This window comes from Ailuropoda melanoleuca, chromosome X (genome assembly GCF_002007445.2).
Source record: "Ailuropoda melanoleuca isolate Jingjing chromosome X, ASM200744v2, whole genome shotgun sequence".
NCBI lineage: Eukaryota > Metazoa > Chordata > Mammalia > Carnivora > Ursidae > Ailuropoda > Ailuropoda melanoleuca.
Genome location: NC_048238.1, coordinates 32,935,298 through 32,954,675, shown reverse-complemented (window position 1 = coordinate 32,954,675; position 19,378 = coordinate 32,935,298). Strand labels below are relative to the sequence as shown.

The window sequence follows — 19,378 nt, the reverse complement described above, 5'->3', positions numbered from 1 at the left end:
CCATAGTTCCCAGATTTTCAGATTTCACGGATCAGCACAATTTCCAAAAACACAGGGAGATCATAAGATTGCCAAGTTTTTGTTTAGCAAATTAGGGGCATAAAACAACAAGCAATTATACATATACAATATGTTAATATCTTCATTTAATAGAAGAAAGGGCATTTTAACACCAAGAGAGGTGTGAATGACCTAATCTCAGAGAATGATCCTTGAAATTGAATTAATTTAGGTTATGAAATTCACTATATTGTCTTTATGTTTCTTATTTGACCACTTCTGATGAAAACTTCCCATGGCAGGGCATCAGTGTAGGGGTCAAGATTTGGAAACCAGTGCTCTTAACTATCTAAGCATATTGTATATTGTAGCATGAAAGAACCACTTTAGAGTTTCTCTTGCAAAACAAATGATGTTTAAAAAAAAACATGATGTTTGATGGTTGTCTAAGACAGGGGTTTTCAAATATTTGCTACATATAAAAGTCACCTAGAGAGTTTTTGAAATTCTTGGCACCCAGACCATAATCTCTATCAATTATTGTCAGAAAAATAGAATCTCTAGGGATAGGACCTAAGGATCAGTATTTTTAAAAACTTCCCAGGAGATTCCAATGTGTATCCAAGGTTGACAACCAAAGCTAGCACCTCACTCCTCAGATCAACAGTATCAACATTACCTGAGAACTTGTTAGAACTGCAGAATCAAAAAGGAAGGAAGGAAGGAAGGGAGGAAGGAAGGAAGGAAGGAAGGAAAAAGAAAGAACTGCAGAATCATAGGCCCCACCCAGATTTACTGAATCAGAAGGCTGCATTTTAACAAGGTTTCCAGGTGACTAATTTGCATTTTAAGTTTGAGATGCCTAATAAAGACGGAATTGAGGCCACCATATTTTTAAAAGTACCATCCATTCTTTTCTTAGAACCCTAACCAGGCCAAAAAAAAAAAAAAAACTATCAAGAGATAGCAGCCCACAAAAACAGGATTTTGTCCATAATCTCTGGCAGGGAATGCTTTCTAGTTCAACTGAAAGAAAAAGACATCTTAAATCCTAAGAAATTAATAATCCACTCCATTAAGACCTCCCTAATTTGAATAACCAGATGGCCCTGAGCCATCTGATGCTCTAAGGCAATGGTTCCCAAACTTTGGTGTGTATCAGGACTAAATAAAGAACTAATAAACTACAGAGGCCCAAGCTCCTGACAAAGGGGAGAAATCTGGGTCTTTTACTATTACCAAGTTTCCCAGGTAACTCAGATAACCTTACAAACGTTTAGAATCTCTGGTTAAAAGAATTTTAAATCTTCTTCCTTTTCTTCAAGATCTTAATAAAAACTCCCTATCCAGTACAGATACACTGATGCTTCATAGTATAGAATGCAGGCTTTTAGTTCTATCATGACGAAGTCACTTAGATGGAGGTGGATATCCCACTAAGGTTTATAACTATAATCACTTATCATTTCCCTATTTCAGAAGAATTGGTTAATTTTATGATAGCTAAAATCCTATGAGAGAGAGAGCAGTAAAGAAGTGTTTGACTGGAAAGGACTTCTTTAAATATGCATCACTTCATAAAGTGTGTACGAACAGGATAAAAAAAAATCTGGATTAACCATTGCAATTGACCTTCTAGAATCTCATAGAAGGAAAATCAGATTTTACTTCTATTGTAGCTTCTCAAATAATTTTATGGAGCTAGAACCATGGGCCTCCAACCTCTTATGGTTTCAAGAACTTTACAGTGTATTGTGGAGTTTTGCTAGATTTAGTGTGTATTACATTGTAAATGTTATCTTAACCTCACAGATAAGGAAACTGAGGCCTTGGAAACCTTGAAGTAATTACAGCAAGGTTAGGAAAGAATGAAGAAAGATGAGGCTGACAGAGGGAGACATGAGGCGAGCAGTTGGAGAAGTCAACGCCCTATAGACATGAATTTTTCTGGATGATTGGAAAAGGGAAATTGTGGTTCCCTCCACTGAAAAATCCCAAGAGCTCTTGAAGCCAAGCAGCCAAAAGTCAAGCATGCATTTCCTTGCCCTATTTATAATGCGGAGTTAGTATCCCAGGAACCTGTATGGTAGAATCTTATGGGAGAGCACCTGGTTTGCTTTAATGAGGTTGCCCAACAGAGGTTCTAGAACAGAGGTGTTTGACCTTGGCTACCCATTTGGATCACCTATGGAGCTATAAAAATCCTGATCCCATATTCTGCCCTTAGGAAATAGATAGAAACAGAAGATATGGTGGAGGATTCACATCGATATTTTTAAAGCTTACCAAGTTATTCCAATATGAAGACAAGACTGAGAACCATTGTTCTCAAAAATAGAGAGAGGAGGTGGGAGGAAAGTGGGATATTCTGCTGTGGAATGGAACAATGGAGAGGTGGAAAGTCTTAGTAGTCACTGAAATCCTATAGTATAAGAAAAGTGAGAGCTAACAAAATGATATGCTATACTGGAAAGAACAAGATCTTATACACTTATTAAAGAAGTATTTTCAGGGCACCTGGGTGACTCAGTTGGTTGAGTGGCCAACTCTTAATTTCAGCTCAGGTCATGATCTCAGGGTTGTGAGGTTGAGCCCTGCCTCAGGCTCCACACATAGCATGGAATCTGCTTGAGATTCTCTCTCTCCCTCTCCCCCTCTGCCCACTTGCTCTCTCTCTCTCTAAACAAACAAATAAATAAATAAATAAAATCTTTAAAAAAAAAAAGGTATTTTCCTTTCAGCTCAGTCACTACCAGGAATAGTCCCATGGCAGCAGCAATAGCTATAATCTTTTTCCCTTCAACACTTATAAGTGTCCCTAGTGCCCAGAAATTGGTCTTAATATTGTTCTATTAAAAAAAAAAAAAGGAACCAGAAACTATTAGAGGATAGTCAATTCCATGTCCTTGGACTGGACAAAATCAGTATAGGTCTATAACACCCTGATGTTTCCAGGAAGCAAAAAGTGATTTAAAAGTGGCAGAGGCAGTGCTAAAAGGGAAAAAAATCAACTTAAAGAAGCTCCCGTTTGTCAAGCTGTGACCACTTATAGTAATAAAAATCATCAAATAAAACAAGTTGTGCTTGTAAAAGTTCATCATGCTAATAAGGAAAGAGTTAATACAAAGAAAATGTACAAAAATATAATTGTAGTATCAGTGAAGAATGACTATTACCATGTACATTTGAATTTATTTATTAAGAAAGTGTTTATATATAACTATACGAATACATCTTTTGTGGGTTATTGTTAAGTATATTTCTGTTTATAAAGCATAGATACATACCAGTTCTAATGTGTGTAAATCACAAAGAATTAACTTATAAGCCAAATTCCTAGAAATGGTAGAAAGTGTAACATAAGTGGATGGATGCCATCAGCATTTGTGGTTTTATATAAAGCGAAGTTGCCATATACAATTTCCAATTAGAAAGACGATATGACAGTTTATTCCAAAATAACTTAGTTAACTGTCCTGAAGAAGAATTTAGATTTTCAGACTCACCTTCCTGCCTCCATGGGAATAAAACTTGATGACCCAACTAATTATAAAACAATGTTATTATGAAAGGCATATATTTTAAAATATCCAAACCAGGCCAGGTTAATATATCATGAAAACATTACAGTGGGTCTGCCAGAGATGAAAAGCAAAGAAAATAAAACTTAAAGAATACCTTATCTTTTTATTTCTGTGAAAAGTCAGAATCTATATGAAAAACTAAAATCAGGATCCTATGGTAAACAAAGTAATGCCCCCCCCCATGTCCTCATACCCAGAACCTGTGATTAGGTTACCTGAGATGGCAAAAGAAATTTTGTAGATATGATTAAATTAAGGATCTTGAGACAGAGAGATTATCCTGGGGTGGGCCCAAATAATGACAAAGGTCCTCATAAGAGAGAGGCAAGAGGTCAGAAAAGACAGAAGATGCTAGCTAGCTGTCCCGCTGGCTTTGAAGATGGAGCAAGGCTGGAAAGGGTAAGGACTTGGATTCTCCCCTGGAGCCTCCAGAAGGTACACAACCCTATGGACTCATTTTAGACATCTGACCTCCAGAAGTGTAAGATAATAAATTTATGTTGTTTGAAGTCACTCAGTGTATGGTAATTTGTTAAGGCACCAATAGGAAACCAATATAGAACCATGATAAAAAGTGAAAGCGATGTGCTAAAAATATATTCAGCCTAGTGGCCAGCCATGTGAGTTTAGTTCATTTTGAACTTAGCAACCAGTTCCTACAACCCAACCAAAATCGAGTTCAGCAATCCACTTAACCTGCATTCCTAGCCCCCAAGATGCTTTTTTTTCCCTTTCCAATCTGGAAAAATTACAGACATAAGGCCTGAAAATGTATCAAAGTAGTCTTTTGTAGAATTCCTGACAAACCAGCAATGTAGAGAAGTTTCAATTCCAGGGCCATGTAAGGATAAGAATAGTAGGGATAAGAATGTAAAACAATATCTATGATATTAATAGAGTGGTGCCCAGTTTTGTTGTCAAAATATTAATCTGCTCTGCAGTCAGTGTGCTATTTTATGTGTCATCTTTTCCTTTTTAAAATGTTTAGAGCTTGTGATGAAGTTAAATGTTTAAAAGCATTTGCTTAAATTTGCAATCAGTGTGTAAACAGTTGAGGAAACTTGTTTTGTTCATTTAATATGTATTTGATTTACTGGTTAAGTAGTATGTGACTGTTTAAAGCAGTTGTTCTGAAACATGAACATGCATCAAAATCACCAGGTGGGCTTGTTGGAACACAGTCAGTTGGGTTTCTGATTCAGTAGGTGTGGGTTGGGGCCCCAAAGAACTTGCATTTCTAACAAACTCCCAGGTATGGCTTAAGCTGCTGGTTTGGGGACCACACTTTGAGAACCACCAAGGAATGTTAGCTATTTTATGTTTAAAGGAATGCCAAATGCCTGATAAATTCATAAGATTAATATTTTGGACTGTCAACAAAGTACAAAAAGTAGGGCCATGACTTCGGGCACAGAAAGCCCCTTGGACATTAAAACATCTATGGGCCAAAGAGAGTACAACGAAGTTGGATAGAAAATGCCATTTCGATCCTTCCACCACAGAAGCTGAAGGTGAAGTAGAATTAATGATACAAGGGGAAAACTAACAGCTCCCAGGTTGTTTTCACACTGGGATCCTGTATGGAAACAGATATTAGAAACCTTTAGTTACTTAGTTCTATTATTTTGTCAATGACACTGCTTTCTACTTAATGTTTGAAGTTGCTATAAATCATAAAGAAATTACCACTCTTACTTTTCTTCTTCCAGGTTACTAAAGACCTTTTAAAAAAAAAAAAACAAACCCTTTCACTGGAAACAATGACAAAGCTGTAACTAGAGCTGGACTTAGAGAGCCATTAACAGTAATCTGGGCTTTCTATGGCTGTCTATCAATTTAAAACCCCAGCTTTAAGCATTGTAAGAGCTGAGTTATACGTGCTACAGATGAAAGGCTGACAAGTTAAAATACTCTCTCTAGCTCTATAATGACTTGCTTTTTGTCTCTTTTCATTTCCATTGAACATATAGAATTGTTTTTGCCATCTGGTGGATTCCTGCAGCTTTGTAGACAATCTTGGGCCTCTGTCAACGATGGTAGCATAATAGCTTTTGCAAAATCCAAATTACCCAAAGTTAAAGTTTCTAACACATTTCAGTTTCCTCTGGATGTTTGATGGCCAATATTAGGGTTTAGAAAAACAATCCACAAGTTAAAACATTTATTCAACTTGATTTTACTTAAATGTTTAAAATGTGGTCTATTTCCCCTACCCCACCTCCACCTACTCTGTAGGAAAAGAGGCATAGGACTTTAAATGGAAAGATGGTTCAGGAGATAAAATGTTAACATTGGTTATTTCAGGATGATGGCAGTATTGGTGGTTCTATCTATATTTTTTATCTCTTTTTAGTATTTTTTTTGCCAAAAGGATGATTACTGTAATAACCAGAAAAAAAACCCTCTTATCATTCAAGAAAGAACATTTCTTCCAAACATGATTTTGAAAGTAATTGAGAATGAATTAAGGCTTCTTAGAGCAACGGCTAATTCTTGGCCTTAGTAAAGAAATGTACAAGATGAGCCTGGAACATTTTGCCATAACAAAAAGCAAGGGCGTTATCAAAGCCTAATAGACATGTCAAAACGACCCAGTAGCCAACTTGAGGACAGATCACATTGGCCAAGTATGGGGTAATTTGAGTAATAACAAGAATAATAACTGCAATGAATTGAAGTCTTTGAATATATTAAAATACATGAGTTTTTAAGAGATGAAAGAACAGAAGAACATTGACAAGAGTCATAACAAGACCAATTTCAAGTTAATGTAGAAGAGAACTCTCAGGCAGTTTGTATAAACTCCCATCAGAAGAGTCAGACTGCATAAAAATGAAACAAGATCGCACAGTATGTAGAGTGCCTTGATAGCGGATATTTTCATGCAAGCCAAGGACGATTTTGAAGAAATGGTGTGGAGGAGGCACGAAAAGGATGGCTGATCTAAAGAACCCATAAAGACCTTTCTGACCTCGAATTTCTATTATTCTTTGATATTCTTTCCTTCGGTATAAGTTCAAAACTTTTTTAGGGATTAAAACCCCCTAGAAGGCCAAAACAAAACAAAGCAAAACAAAGCAAAAGATACCGTAAGCAAAGTCCCCCATGGACCCAGGAGGGCCTGATGCAGAGTCTATGTGGTTGGGTGACAGATACTAAAACAAAACAAAGCAAAACACCCAAAAAAAACAAAACAAGCAACGAAACAGAAAAGAAAACACCAATAGTGTCCTGGGCCAGATCTTAAGAGCAAACATGGATATTGGTGAGATGGACAATCATACAGCAATCCTGATGCTGGTAGAAGTTGAGTTGTTCCTAAACTTACTGGAACGTGGTGAATGTGTTGCAAAAGCCAAAGGCAAACAGTACTTGTATTTTCATGGGGTCCTGCCACACATTCTTCTTTTCGTCCTTATCCTGCATTGAATCAGACTGTGTGCCCCCTAAATTCCAGTTTGTTATCAGTGACACCTCCAGTCAGTTGAATAGCTGACTGACAGGCAGTGGGAGGAATATTTGGCTGTGCATATACCACTGAGAAATCTATAATTGTTTAAAAATGGATAGTTCCTATTTTTATTTTTTATTGAAGCAGGCCAAGGCCTTAGAGGAAGCATAGACTTTATCCCCAGTGTAAATTGGTCAAGGAATAAACTGGTTAACTGAGTCTCCCTCCAGGAGGGAGACTATTCCAGTGCTCTGATATCTCTACCCAAGTTATAATTTTAGTTATATCAATATAAGAATAATGAGGAAAAAATGATACCTTTAGCAAACCCGGATGGGCTCCTCTCAAATGGGCTGGTGTTGGAAGAAATCCAGGGATGTTGAATAATTGCCACATGCAATTTATTCACGAAAGCCTCTATAATGGCCAGATTATTTTGATTTAGGTATTAGTGCCTAGTTTTGAGGACCTCAGGGATAAATGGGTACAGCATAATGGCATTGAGAATGACCTCCTCAAAATGTGCTAGAGGAATTTCAGTGTTGGGTCACTGTAAGCTAACTAGGAGCCCACAGCGATGTCTCAAATTAAATCAGAGCTTTCCTGAGATTGAATCAGGCCATAACTTGGTTCAATCAATATTACTTGAATTGATTCTGTATGCCTGTCCTTTATAAGCATTATCTCATTCATCCTCACATAACTCACTGAGATAAGTATTTGTATCTCCATTTTATAGCTGAGGAACCTAAGATTCAGAAGCAACTAGTCCAGTGTTGTATGAGTTGTGACTTCAACAGAAGCCCAACCCTGTTTCTAAGCCCCTGAAGTTTATACTATGGCAAATTGCCTCTATACTATGAAGAGTCATAACTCATGTTGTGAAGGACTGAATTTTGTCTACCATCTACCTATCATCTTTTCAATTTATAGATATATCAATTCATTAGTACCTAATTAGGTACAATATTTTAAAACATTTTAGTAAGAAATCTAAGAAAAATTGCCTTTTTCGGTCTTAATATCACTGGTATAAATACCTTCAATAATAGTATTCCAGCTTTTTTAAAACATTCCTTTCACTATGGTAGTGAATCACTCCTTCTCTTGAGGACTGTGTCTCATCCACAAATCCCTATATGACTTCCATTATTTGAACCGTCAGAATGACAATGACTTGAAATGTTTCTATGCTTTCACAGGGGCCTGTGGATGTGTGATTGTGTAGTGGGTTGAATGGTGTCCCCTAAATTCATATCCACCTGTAAACTCAAAATGTGACCTTGTTTGGAAGTAGGATCTTCACAGAGATAATGAGTTAAGATGAGGTCATACTGGAGTAGAGTGGGCCCTACATCCTATAACCAATGTCCTCAAAAGAAGAGGAGGGGATACACAGAGACATACAGAGAAGATACCCAGGTGAACATGGAGGCAGAGTTTGGAAGTATGCAGCTACAAGCCAACGAACACCAAGGATTGCTGAAAGCCATCAGAAGCTAGGCAGGGCAAGGAAGAATTCTACCCAGAGTCTTCAGAGACAGCATGGCTTTGCTGACACATTGATTTTGAACTTCTAGCCTCCAGAACTGTGGGCGAATAAATAATCTCTATTGTTTTAAGCCACCAAGTTTGTGGTCATTTGTATGCATGAAGTTCCATCCAGTTTTAGACTTCCAAGGAATCCATGATCTCAGTCATGCTAAGGTGTCACCTCCGGTGTCACATCTAAAAGGACAAGCCCAGAGGGAAGGCAAAAATAGACCATCCAACTCTTAACCCCAGTAGAGCACCAGAGAATTGACAAAATCTGAAAACGCCCTCAAGTCTGAAGCAAATTTAAATGAAAAAATTTGTATTTTTTGTGTCTTATGATATGTTAGGGGGTGGAAAAGAATTGCCAAAAGAGACTTTTCAAAAGAGGGAAGTGAACAATGATTGATTCTGTTGGGAGCTTGGCCCTACAGGGATCCACACTGAACTGAGGAAACAGTTCAAATATTGAGGCTGTCCTTCCATGGGTGCAATATATACTCCCTTACCAGTTAGAATGTATCTAGGTAAAGGACATTTAGCAAAATCCAGAAGAGATGAGAGCCTTGTGGTGCAAAAAATGAGTTAACATAGCAGTCCTGAGATGGCTGCCTTTGAAAGGCCTACTTACAGGGTTGGCCCTTGGCTGGCATCTGGGAACTTGGACTTCTGGAGTGTTTCCACCATTCCTGGAAATAGTAAGGATGGCTCACTGCCTAAATTGTATAAACACTATGGATTATACCGAACACTTCCCTTCCTTCTGGGAGTCTAGAATTTGGGTTTATGCTGGGCTGAGGGTGCCTATGTCACCAGCCCTCAATAAAAATCTTGAGCGCTATGTGTCTAACAAGCTTCCCTGATAACAACATTTCACATGTGTTGACACAACTCATTGCTGGGGGGAATTAAGCATGTCCTGTGTGGCTCCACAGGGAGAGGACCCTTGGAAATTTTTGCCTGGTCTCCCCTGGGCTTGGCCCCACGCACCTTTTCCCTTTGCTGATTTTACTTTATATGCTTTTGTTTGTTTGGTTGGTTGGTTTGGTTTGGTTTGGTTTGGTAATGGATCTTAGCCATTATATATGACCATATGCTGTGTCCTCTGAGTGAGCCCTACTAATGAATTCTTGAACCTGGGGGTGATCTTGGGGACCCCAACGCACCAGCTCTTCCACAATATCAGCCAACAGCTTCATCTCAGTGCTCCCCTTATTCCCCATTAGCACCCTCATATTACACAATACTGAACTCAGGCTTAGCTAAGGAAAATTTGCCTACAATATTTTGAAGAGTGGACAGGTTTTATTCTTATAATCAAGAAAGTAAAGAGCAATATGTTTTATTTTGAATGTGTATTTAGGTACTTTTGGTTTGATCTATCTTTCCTTTGGTGGCTGAAACAGGACCAACTTGTAAGGGTAGTTTTTTAATTATTTGAAGATCTAAAATATGTTTACTTAAATATTTTAAAACATTGCTTGCTGTCCTTCTCTTCCTGAATACATTCAACTTGTTCTTGCCTTAAGCTTTTGTACCAGCAGTTTGTTCTGCCTGCAAGGCTTTTCCCGCAGGTTTGCATACCTGCCTCTGCCTTTTCTGTCAGTGCTCAACTGTCACCTCCTCAGAGAGAGGCCTTTCCTGACCACCCTATCTAAAGTCAGCCCCACCCCACCCACAGATCACCCTGCTTTTGCGTCATCATAGCACATATCCCAACCTGCTATTCTATTCATGCTTTATTTGTTTAGTGAAAGCCTCCTCCCCCTGAAATATAATTTCCACTCAAACAAGGATTTTGTTTGACTTGATCAGCATTTTATTCTCAGGGCTAAAACAATTCCTAGAAGAAAAACTAGGCATTCAATAAATTTTTTGAATAAACAAATAATTAAATCATTTGACTAAATAACACTTTGGAAATTGCACTTAACAGCTTTTAGGAGACTAGCCCAGTTTTGTCTTTTTTTTTTTCTGTTGCCACATTCACTGTATTCCCCCTTAGGTTCTCCTTTCACCAATGGGCAGTCACTTTTTTCATTCCACCGGGCCCCCAAAGTAGCCAGACAGGCAGATGGAGAAGCAACACCATCAGTCAGTGTCAGGTGTGCACTATTCTCTTGATTTGGAAAGGCCAGCACTGTCATTTAAACCTCATCCAAACTCTTTTCATCTTACAAAGTTGAACTTCCACAAAAAGCAAGGAGGCAATTGCTATGGATTGTACGATGCATATTGGCAGGGTAGATGTCATTAAGATTCACTTCCTCGCTTCTCCAGTTCAATTGCTTCCGTGAAAGGCAGTGGATTTCTCTTGTCTTCTTCAATTTAGATTTATTGAATTTCTGAATCTCAGCCATACCTTGGTTGTCAGATATTTTGACAGATTAAGCAGTAATGGGGTACACAGAAGAAAGTCAGATTCCACAGTAGCTACTGTGCCACCCTTTCTGACATCCCCATTGCCCAGTTCAGCCTCTTCTGTTATTGCACTATACTATTCTCCTTGTACCCTAAGTATTTCCTCCTGCCCTTCCCTAACTGCACCTGTCCTCAAGGTTCAGCCTTCTACAATCCTCCCACAAGGAGATTCTGGAGCTAATTTTCTACCACTGAGCTTACAGTTCTATTTATCTAGCTCTCAGCTTCACCCAAGGTCTATCTCCAATGGCTTGTGGACATTTGCATTGGAGGTTCAGCCTTTAATGCAATATGTCTAATACCTCATCTAGCACCTGCTCTCTAAAGCAGAAACTCCTTTTATTTTTCTGCTTCTCCTAATGTATCCACATATATTTTAAGAATAACCAGTCTGACATCATTTTGCCTCCACTATCAATGTATCCTTCACAATCAGTTATCATGAAACCATACGCATGTTTTATTAGCTGTCCCTTCTTTACCATTCCCTTCACTCACACACTAGCATAGGTTGACAGCACAACAGCCCAGGATTACTACACAGCCTTCTAATTCAGGATTTCGCAAAGTGTGGTCCAGCCACCCAGGCAACAGTATCATTTGAGGAGCTTGTTAAAGTAGAGATTCCTCAAAACTATCTGAGCTCTCGCTGCAGAATTAGAATTTCTGAGTGTGGGGCCCAGAATTCTGCATTTTTTCTGCATTGGGTTTCACCTCTGTGTAAGGACAATCACTTGATATCTAATACATTCACATGCACTGGAGAGTATAAATTGGACCTTAAGGATCGGAACGCCCTGATTTTATAGAAAAGGAAACTAAAATCCAGGGAAGTTTTCACCGATGAGTCACAGTAGGTAAGTGGCAAAGCTTGGACTAGATCTCAAGCCTTGTGATTTTCAAGCCATGTCTGACAGATAGATAGCCTTTTAAAGGCCTACATGGGGGTGTCTGGGTGGCTCAGTTGGTTAAGCGTCTGATTCTTGACTTTGGCTCAGGTTATGATCTCAGGGTTATGAGATCGAGCCCCAAGTCATGCTCCGCACCGAGCACGGAGTGGAGTCTGCTTGAGATCCTCCGCATCTGCCCGTGCCCCTACTCTCTCTCTCTCCAATAAATAAAATAAACCTTTTTTTTTTCTTTTGTTAAGAAGGGCCTGCTCTGGGTAGTATGGACATTTTAAGAATTAACATAATTAAAATGTCCATACTACCCAGAGCAATCTACACTTTCAATGCTATCCCGATCAAAATACCAAGGACATTTTTCAAAGAACTGGAACAAATAGTCCTTAAATTTGTATGGAAACAGAAAAGGCCCAGAATCTCCAAGGAATTGTTGAAAAGGAAAAACAAAGCTGGGGGCATCACAATGCCGGATTTCGAGCTGTACTACAAAGCTGTGATCACAAAGACAGCATGGTACTGGCACAAAAACAGACACATCGACCAATGGAACAGAATAGAGAACCCAGAAATGGACCCTCGGCTCTTTGGGCAACTAATCTTTGATAAAGCAGGAAAAAACATCCGGTGGAAAAAAGACAGTCTCTTCAATAAATGGTGCTGGGAAAATTGGACAGCTACATGCAAAAGAATGAAACTTGACCACTCTCTCACACCATACACAAAAATAAACTCCAAATGGATGAAAGACCTCAATGTGAGACAGGAATCCATCAAAATTCTAGAGGAGAACATAGGCAACAACTTCTATGACATCGGCCAGAGCAACCTTTTTCACGACACATCTCCAAAGGCAAGAGAAATAAAAGATAAAATGAACTTATGGGACTTTATCAGGATAAAGAGCTTCTGCACAGCCAAGGAAACAGTCAAAAAAACTAAGAGACAGCCCACGGAATGGGAGAATATATTTGCAAAGGACACCACAGATAAAGGACTGGTATCCAAGATCTACAAAGAACTTCTCAAACTCAATACACGAGAAACAAATAAACAAATCATAAAATGGGCAGAAGATATGAACAGACACTTTTCCAATGAAGACATACAAATGGCTAACAGACACATGAAAAAATGTTCAAAATCATTAGCCATCAGGGAAATTCAAATCAAAACCACACTGAGATACCACCTTACGCCAGTTAGAATGGCAAAGATAGACAAGGCAAGAAACAACAATTGTTGGAGAGGATGTGGAGAAAGGGGATCCCTCCTACATTGTTGGTGGGAATGCAAGTTGGTACAGCCACTCTGGAAAACAGTGTGGAGGTCCCTTAAAAAGTTAAAAATTGAACTACCCTATGACCCAGCCATTGCACTACTGGGTGTTTACCCCAAAGATACAGACGTAGTAAAGAGAAGGGCCATATGCACCCCAATGTTCATAGCTGCATTGTCCACAATAGCCAAATCATGGAAGGAGCCGAGATGCCCTTCAACAGATGACTGGATTAAGAAGCTGTGGTCCATATATACAATGGAATATTACTCAGCTATCAGAAAGAACGAATTCTCAACATTTGCTGCAACATGGACGGCACTGGAGGAGATAATGCTAAGTGAAATAAGTCAAGCAGAGAAAGACAATTATCATATGATTTCTCTCATCTATGGAACATAAGAACTAGGAGGATCGGTAGGGGAAGAAAGGGATAAAGAAAAGGGGGGTAATCAGAGGGGGGAATGAAACATGAGAGACTATGGACTGTGAGAGGCAAACTGAGGACTTCAGAGGGGAGGGGGTGGGGGAAGGGGATAGCCTGGTGATGGGTAGTAGGGAGGGCACGTATTGCATGGTGCACTGGGTGTTATACGCAACTAATGAAGCATCAAACTTTACATCGGAATCTGGGGATGTACTGTATGGTGATTAACACAATATAATAAATAAAATTAAAAAAAAAAAAAAAAAAGAAGGGCCTGCGTGCAAAGTTGGCCTTTGGATAGCATCTGGGAACTTTGATTTGGGGAGGGTTTCTAGGACTGATTAAGAGTGGCTCACTGTGCCTAATTTCTTTTTTTCTTTCAAACAATATGGTTTAAAGTGAACACCAGCTTTCCTTCTGAGAGTCTGGATTTGGGTACATGTCAAACTGAGGATGCTATGTGACCAGCTCTAAGGAGCTTCCCTGGTTGGCAACATTTCATAGGTGTTGTCACAACTCATTACTAAGGGAAATAAATGTGTCCTGAGTGACTTCACTGGGAAAGGATTCTTGGAATCTTCCACCTGGTTTCCCTTGGACTTTGCTACATGTGCCTTTTCCCTTCACTGATTGTGCTGGGTATACTTCCACTGTAATAAATCATAGCTGTGAGTATTAGGACTATATGCTGAGTCCGTGAATCCTCCTAGTGAATCATCAAACATGGGGGTGGTCTTGGGGACCTCATGACACACTAGCCAATGCTTCCTATAATGTATTTCACTGCCCCTCTCGTGGGCTATATGTAAGAGGTGGTAGGGGTAGTCAAAACATCATCGCCTTAAAAAAAAAAAGCATGATCTGAATGCTGACTTAGCTGCTAATCTCCATTTACTTTTCTGAGTCATGGTTTTGTCATCTATAAAACTGGGCCAATAATATGTAATTTTTCAGGTTTTTACAAAGATTTAGAGATAATAGCACAAGAAATCCACTCTTCAGGGAGGAGCTATTATTTTTATTCAGAGTCTTTGGGATAGGATGGAACGATCAGAATAAATTCTATGGACCCACTTTTATGTATCCATATATCCATGTAGCAGTGGAACTAAGTATATAGACTAAAAGGTTCCAATTATGTAGGAACTTGTGAGCAGATTGTTTTCCTCAGGGTCTGTGTAGAGCTCCTCTAAGGACTTGCAGTGGGAATTGTGTGAAGAGCAAGTGCAGCAAAGAACATGTTTATATTCATTCTCGGCTTTTAACCCATGCTTGGTTATTTGTTTCTTGCTTTGGGGGGGGGTCCTGCCCACTCCACTGATTTCTGGGTCCTGACCTCTTTCTGGCTGCCAGTCTGCCTCCTTAACTCTTTATTGGATGCTCAGCTATTCCTCCAACTTTGTCTTTTCCAATCACTACTTCACACAGGACTTACTCACCATTGTTCTCTTGGTTCTATATGGAGGATCCCCACTGAAACTTCTCTCCTGGATGTGCCCCTGACGTCATCCCTTAACCAGATTGTAATATTTGCTTTTGAATAAAGTACAGTTTCTTTTTGTGGAAGCAGAATTATTAGGCAAATGTAATCCCAGTCAGTGGCAGCATAGTTGGAAGAAAAACTCATTTATGTTTTTTTATTCTTTTAGTTCCATGCATCCAGAAGATGAATACAACACTTCTTAATATTAACATTGTCCCATCTGAAATAATGTCACTAAAAGGCTTAAAGATGAGTTATTTCAAATCTTGTTAACAATTCAAATGGGGTAGATAGATTCTTTAGTATATACCAAAGCAACTGCCGTAAAAAGTAGTATTGCAAGGAGTTACTTATGGCATATCATTTTCAGGGAAAAAAGTCATTAGTCTTTGATATCGAGGGTGAAATATTTAAATAAAGACATTTGCTTTGTATTTCTCAACTAAACATGATATAATGGTGACAGCATTGCATGAGGAATCAGGGGTCCTATGTTTCAGTCTTTGTAATATAATCGTTAAGAGGCTTTTCCTACCTCTACTTTTATCTGAGTAGGGATGAGCTACTAGTACTTGCCAACAGAATGGGAGTAGAATTGATTGTGTCGCTTCTCTGCCAAGATGAGTTTGAAGCAAGTATCCCATCTCCATACTCTCTTCCCTTAGGTCTTGACTAGACTTGAACACCCAGGCCAACCTTGTATGCTACTCGTTGAAAATGGCAAAGCCATTCTCATTCAGAGTCCCTGAAGGGCCACATAAATAATTAATCCTTCCCTCTTACCAATCAGGAATAGCCACACCATGTTAGCCACGGACATTTTGATATTTAATGTTATATTAGCCAGTACATTCCTAATTAAGTTGTTTTACCTCTTTATGCCAATCTATTTGGGTTGTTGTAGGATTAAATGAATTAGGATAATGCCTAACACATAATAAATGCTCAATAAATGTTAGCTGTTAATAGTATTACCTGCTCTGATGCTAACTAGTTATGAGTCATTGACCATGTCAGTTTCCCTGGACATCTATTTCTTCAACTGTCAAATATGAGTTACATGACACTTTCTAAGGTTCCCTAAGTTTGAAATTTTATAATCAGAAACCTCTTCAAATTGCTAAGAAAAAAATTATCTTAACCCACAGAAAGTGACCAGAGGATGAAGGGAGAAGCATTCAGATCATTAGGTAAAGAGAGAAAGGAGGAAACAGAATAGTACAAAGGATGCTGGGGGGGGGGAACCTTATTTAAAGAGAAGCATATTTTCTTTTTGAAATTCATCACTTCTGAAATAAGCTTTGAAGAGAAGATTTACAAACCGGGCTGTGTCCGTAAGACTTTCATTCACACCCAAATGAATATCTTGTGTGGTAAGAAAACAAGGGTGTCCTCCCAGGAGTGCAAAGCCTACAATAAAAGAAAAAGGAAAAAATAGCATTTTGAAAAAAAAAGAACTAAAGTAGAAAACAAAATTATGAGGAGTTGGCACCATCTCAATTGAAAAGTCAAACTCTTTAAAGCTCTCTAACATCTCTGCTCGGGAATTCCCAGGCAAAGCAAACCGAGGAACTGAGAGAGGTAGATGAAATTTTCTGTACACTCAACTCTCCTTCAGATGTGTGCCCATTTCTCCACCCTATTGTTCAGAACCTGGCAATAATGGGGCATTGTTCCCTTTTGGAGGCCATGCCTGGTTTTGGTTCTTTAAAAATATATGATGATATTCATCCCAGAAAACGGAAAAATAAACTGTAGTGTGGGATATCATGGATTGCAGTGGAATACTAGTCAGTAATGAAAAGGAATGAGTTACTAATGCATACAACATGGATGAATCTCACAAACATTAGGCTAGATGAAGGAAGCTACATACAAAAGAGTATATCATGTATAATTCCATTTATATGAAGTTCTGGAACAGGCAAAACCACCAGAGAGTGGCAGAAGTTAAAAGAGCAGTTGCTTCTGGAGATGGTGAGTAGATGGGAAGGAGCATTGGCAAACTTTCTAGGGTAATGGGAATGTTTTATACCTTGATACAGTTTGCAGGTAAAAAAAAAAAAAGAAAAGAAAGTAAGTAGTTCCTTCTGAAATGGAATGAAATAATTATATTCTACCTATCTTAGACTATTTCAGAGTGTTCTCTTAAACATGCCCAGACCAAATGGTTTTTAGCTAGAGGGTACTAAGTTCTGACTCTAGCAATGACTATTCACAGAGCACTACCATGTGCTGGCACTTTATAAGCACTCTTCCATTGAAACCTTCACTCTAACAAAAGCACAGTAGATATTACTATAAGAATTTTATAGACAAGGGTTCTGAGAGTCAAGAGTTTAAAACCTTGTTCAAGATTGTTTTTAAGAACTTAGAGCCCTGGGGCTTGCCATAGGGGAGCCAGCCCCTGAGGCAACTTACATTGGAATTTGCAAAGACAAGACAATATAGTGGAACAGGCCTCAGTCTTCTTCATCTGGAAAATCAGGCAATTTGCCTAGAGCCCTGAGATCCCTTGGAGATGTGATGTGCTACGTCCCAGATAGAATCAGAGAACATGAAACACACTAACGATCCTACTTGCAATGGGTCCTGTAATAAAGAGTCTGACTCTGTTTATTTTGTTTAACTGCTACCAGTTTTCAAGCCAACCATCACACTCCCTTCTCCTTCTGCCCTATATCTGGGCAAGCCGGTAAGAAAGTGCACGTGCTCTTTCCTTTGGCATAAGCAGGGGGTTCAAACTAAACAAGGCCTGCCCTGTGTATGGGAATCTTCACCCAAGCCTCACCTCCTACCCACAACAAAAGCCCAGGCCAGTATCATTTCTCCGCTCTCTAATGCCACTTTGAGACCAGTGTGGGAGACTGTCCTACCCTACCCAGGAAGCCATATTATGTGAGTAACAAACCTTTTCATACCCTCCTGGTGCACATGTGGCATCCTCATCGTCAACAGTCAAACAAAACTTTGGTTAAAGGCACATTTTGTCTCTGTGGAGTGATCACAGTAGACCCTAGCATCGCAGGATAGTTCTGAAATTTATTTGCTCATTCTAGAAGTAGGTGCCTGGTGATATTCTAGGCACTGGGGAAAGCATTTTAAACAACAGGGTACAACTCCCTCCTTACACAGAACTTACATTCCAATGGGGAGATACAAATAATAAACTAAATGAGTAAATCAAATATGTTGTATGTTAGATGTTGATAAGTGCCATAAGGAAAATAGGGCAGGGAGGGCAGATAGGGAATGTAAGGAATATGAGTTGTAATTTGAATGTGGTCAAGGAAGCCACACTGAAACATACTAGAAAATGGAAAGAGCATGTCCTGAGGTTCTTGGAAGGGAGCATGACTGGTGGGTTTAAGGCACAGCAAGGAGATTGGTAGAAAGGTACACAGTGTGTGAGGAGGAGGGTAGTAAGAGGTGAGGTTGCAGAAGGAAGGTAGGGAGGACGCAACAACTTTGACTTTTGTCTGAGTAAGATAGAAAGCCTTTGGAGGATTAGAGCAGAAGAGTCACATGATGGACTTATGTTTCAATATAACATCTGTAGTGGGGCAAGGGTGGAAGCAGGGAGACCAGTCCCTAGACCCATTTGCAAAACTCTGGGTGAGCGTTGATAGCTTGGACCAAGATGGTAGCAGCTGAAATGATGAGAAAGTGATCGGATTCTTGATGTATTTTGAAAGTAGAGCCAGCACTCAGCAGATGGCCGTGCTCCATGCATCACTAAAAAAATGGTAGCAACCAGAGAACTTCCAGATTTCACCACCCATTTCCCCACCTGTACCCGTATATTCTGCTTTCCCGAAGCATAGATGATCTCTTTATGCCGTATGGGTGCACTAGAAACCATGCCTCCTTGCATACTCAAAAACATTGCTCTAGAAATTCTTTCCTTTCTCTCTTACATTACCTTCATCATGAATATGCTATTCTCATTTTTTCACTCATTAATAAAAAAACAAATGCAAATTTTCTCTTGTCCCTATTTCCCCTGCTAAGTATCCCTTTAACTCTTTGCTCCCTTTGCACTAAAACTGTTTTTTTTTTCTCTCTTCAGTTCCTCTTTTCTCATTTCCCTCAAACCTATCCCCATAAGGCTTTGCACGACCCCCCCTCCTTGCAACACTGTACCAAAACTACTCCTCTCACTGAAGTTACCAATGATACATCTAATGGCCATTTCAGTTCTCAGTTTTCTTGAATTAGCAGCATTTAACAAAGTTGTTTACCACCTCCTCCTTGATACACTTTCTTCATACACTGCCCAGGACACCACACCTTCT

At 39.2% G+C, this 19,378-nt stretch overlaps 1 protein-coding gene across 1 annotated transcript in view; it reads right to left on the bottom strand.

Annotated features, from left to right (window-relative positions):
- OTC (ornithine carbamoyltransferase) overlaps positions 1-19,378 on the bottom strand; it is a 62,329-nt gene that overhangs the window by 22,270 nt on the left and 20,681 nt on the right. The window contains exon 4 of the mRNA XM_002913474.4: positions 16,406-16,493. Within this exon, the coding sequence (XP_002913520.1) occupies positions 16,406-16,493 (88 nt within the window). The remainder of the gene's footprint in view (positions 1-16,405; positions 16,494-19,378) is intronic.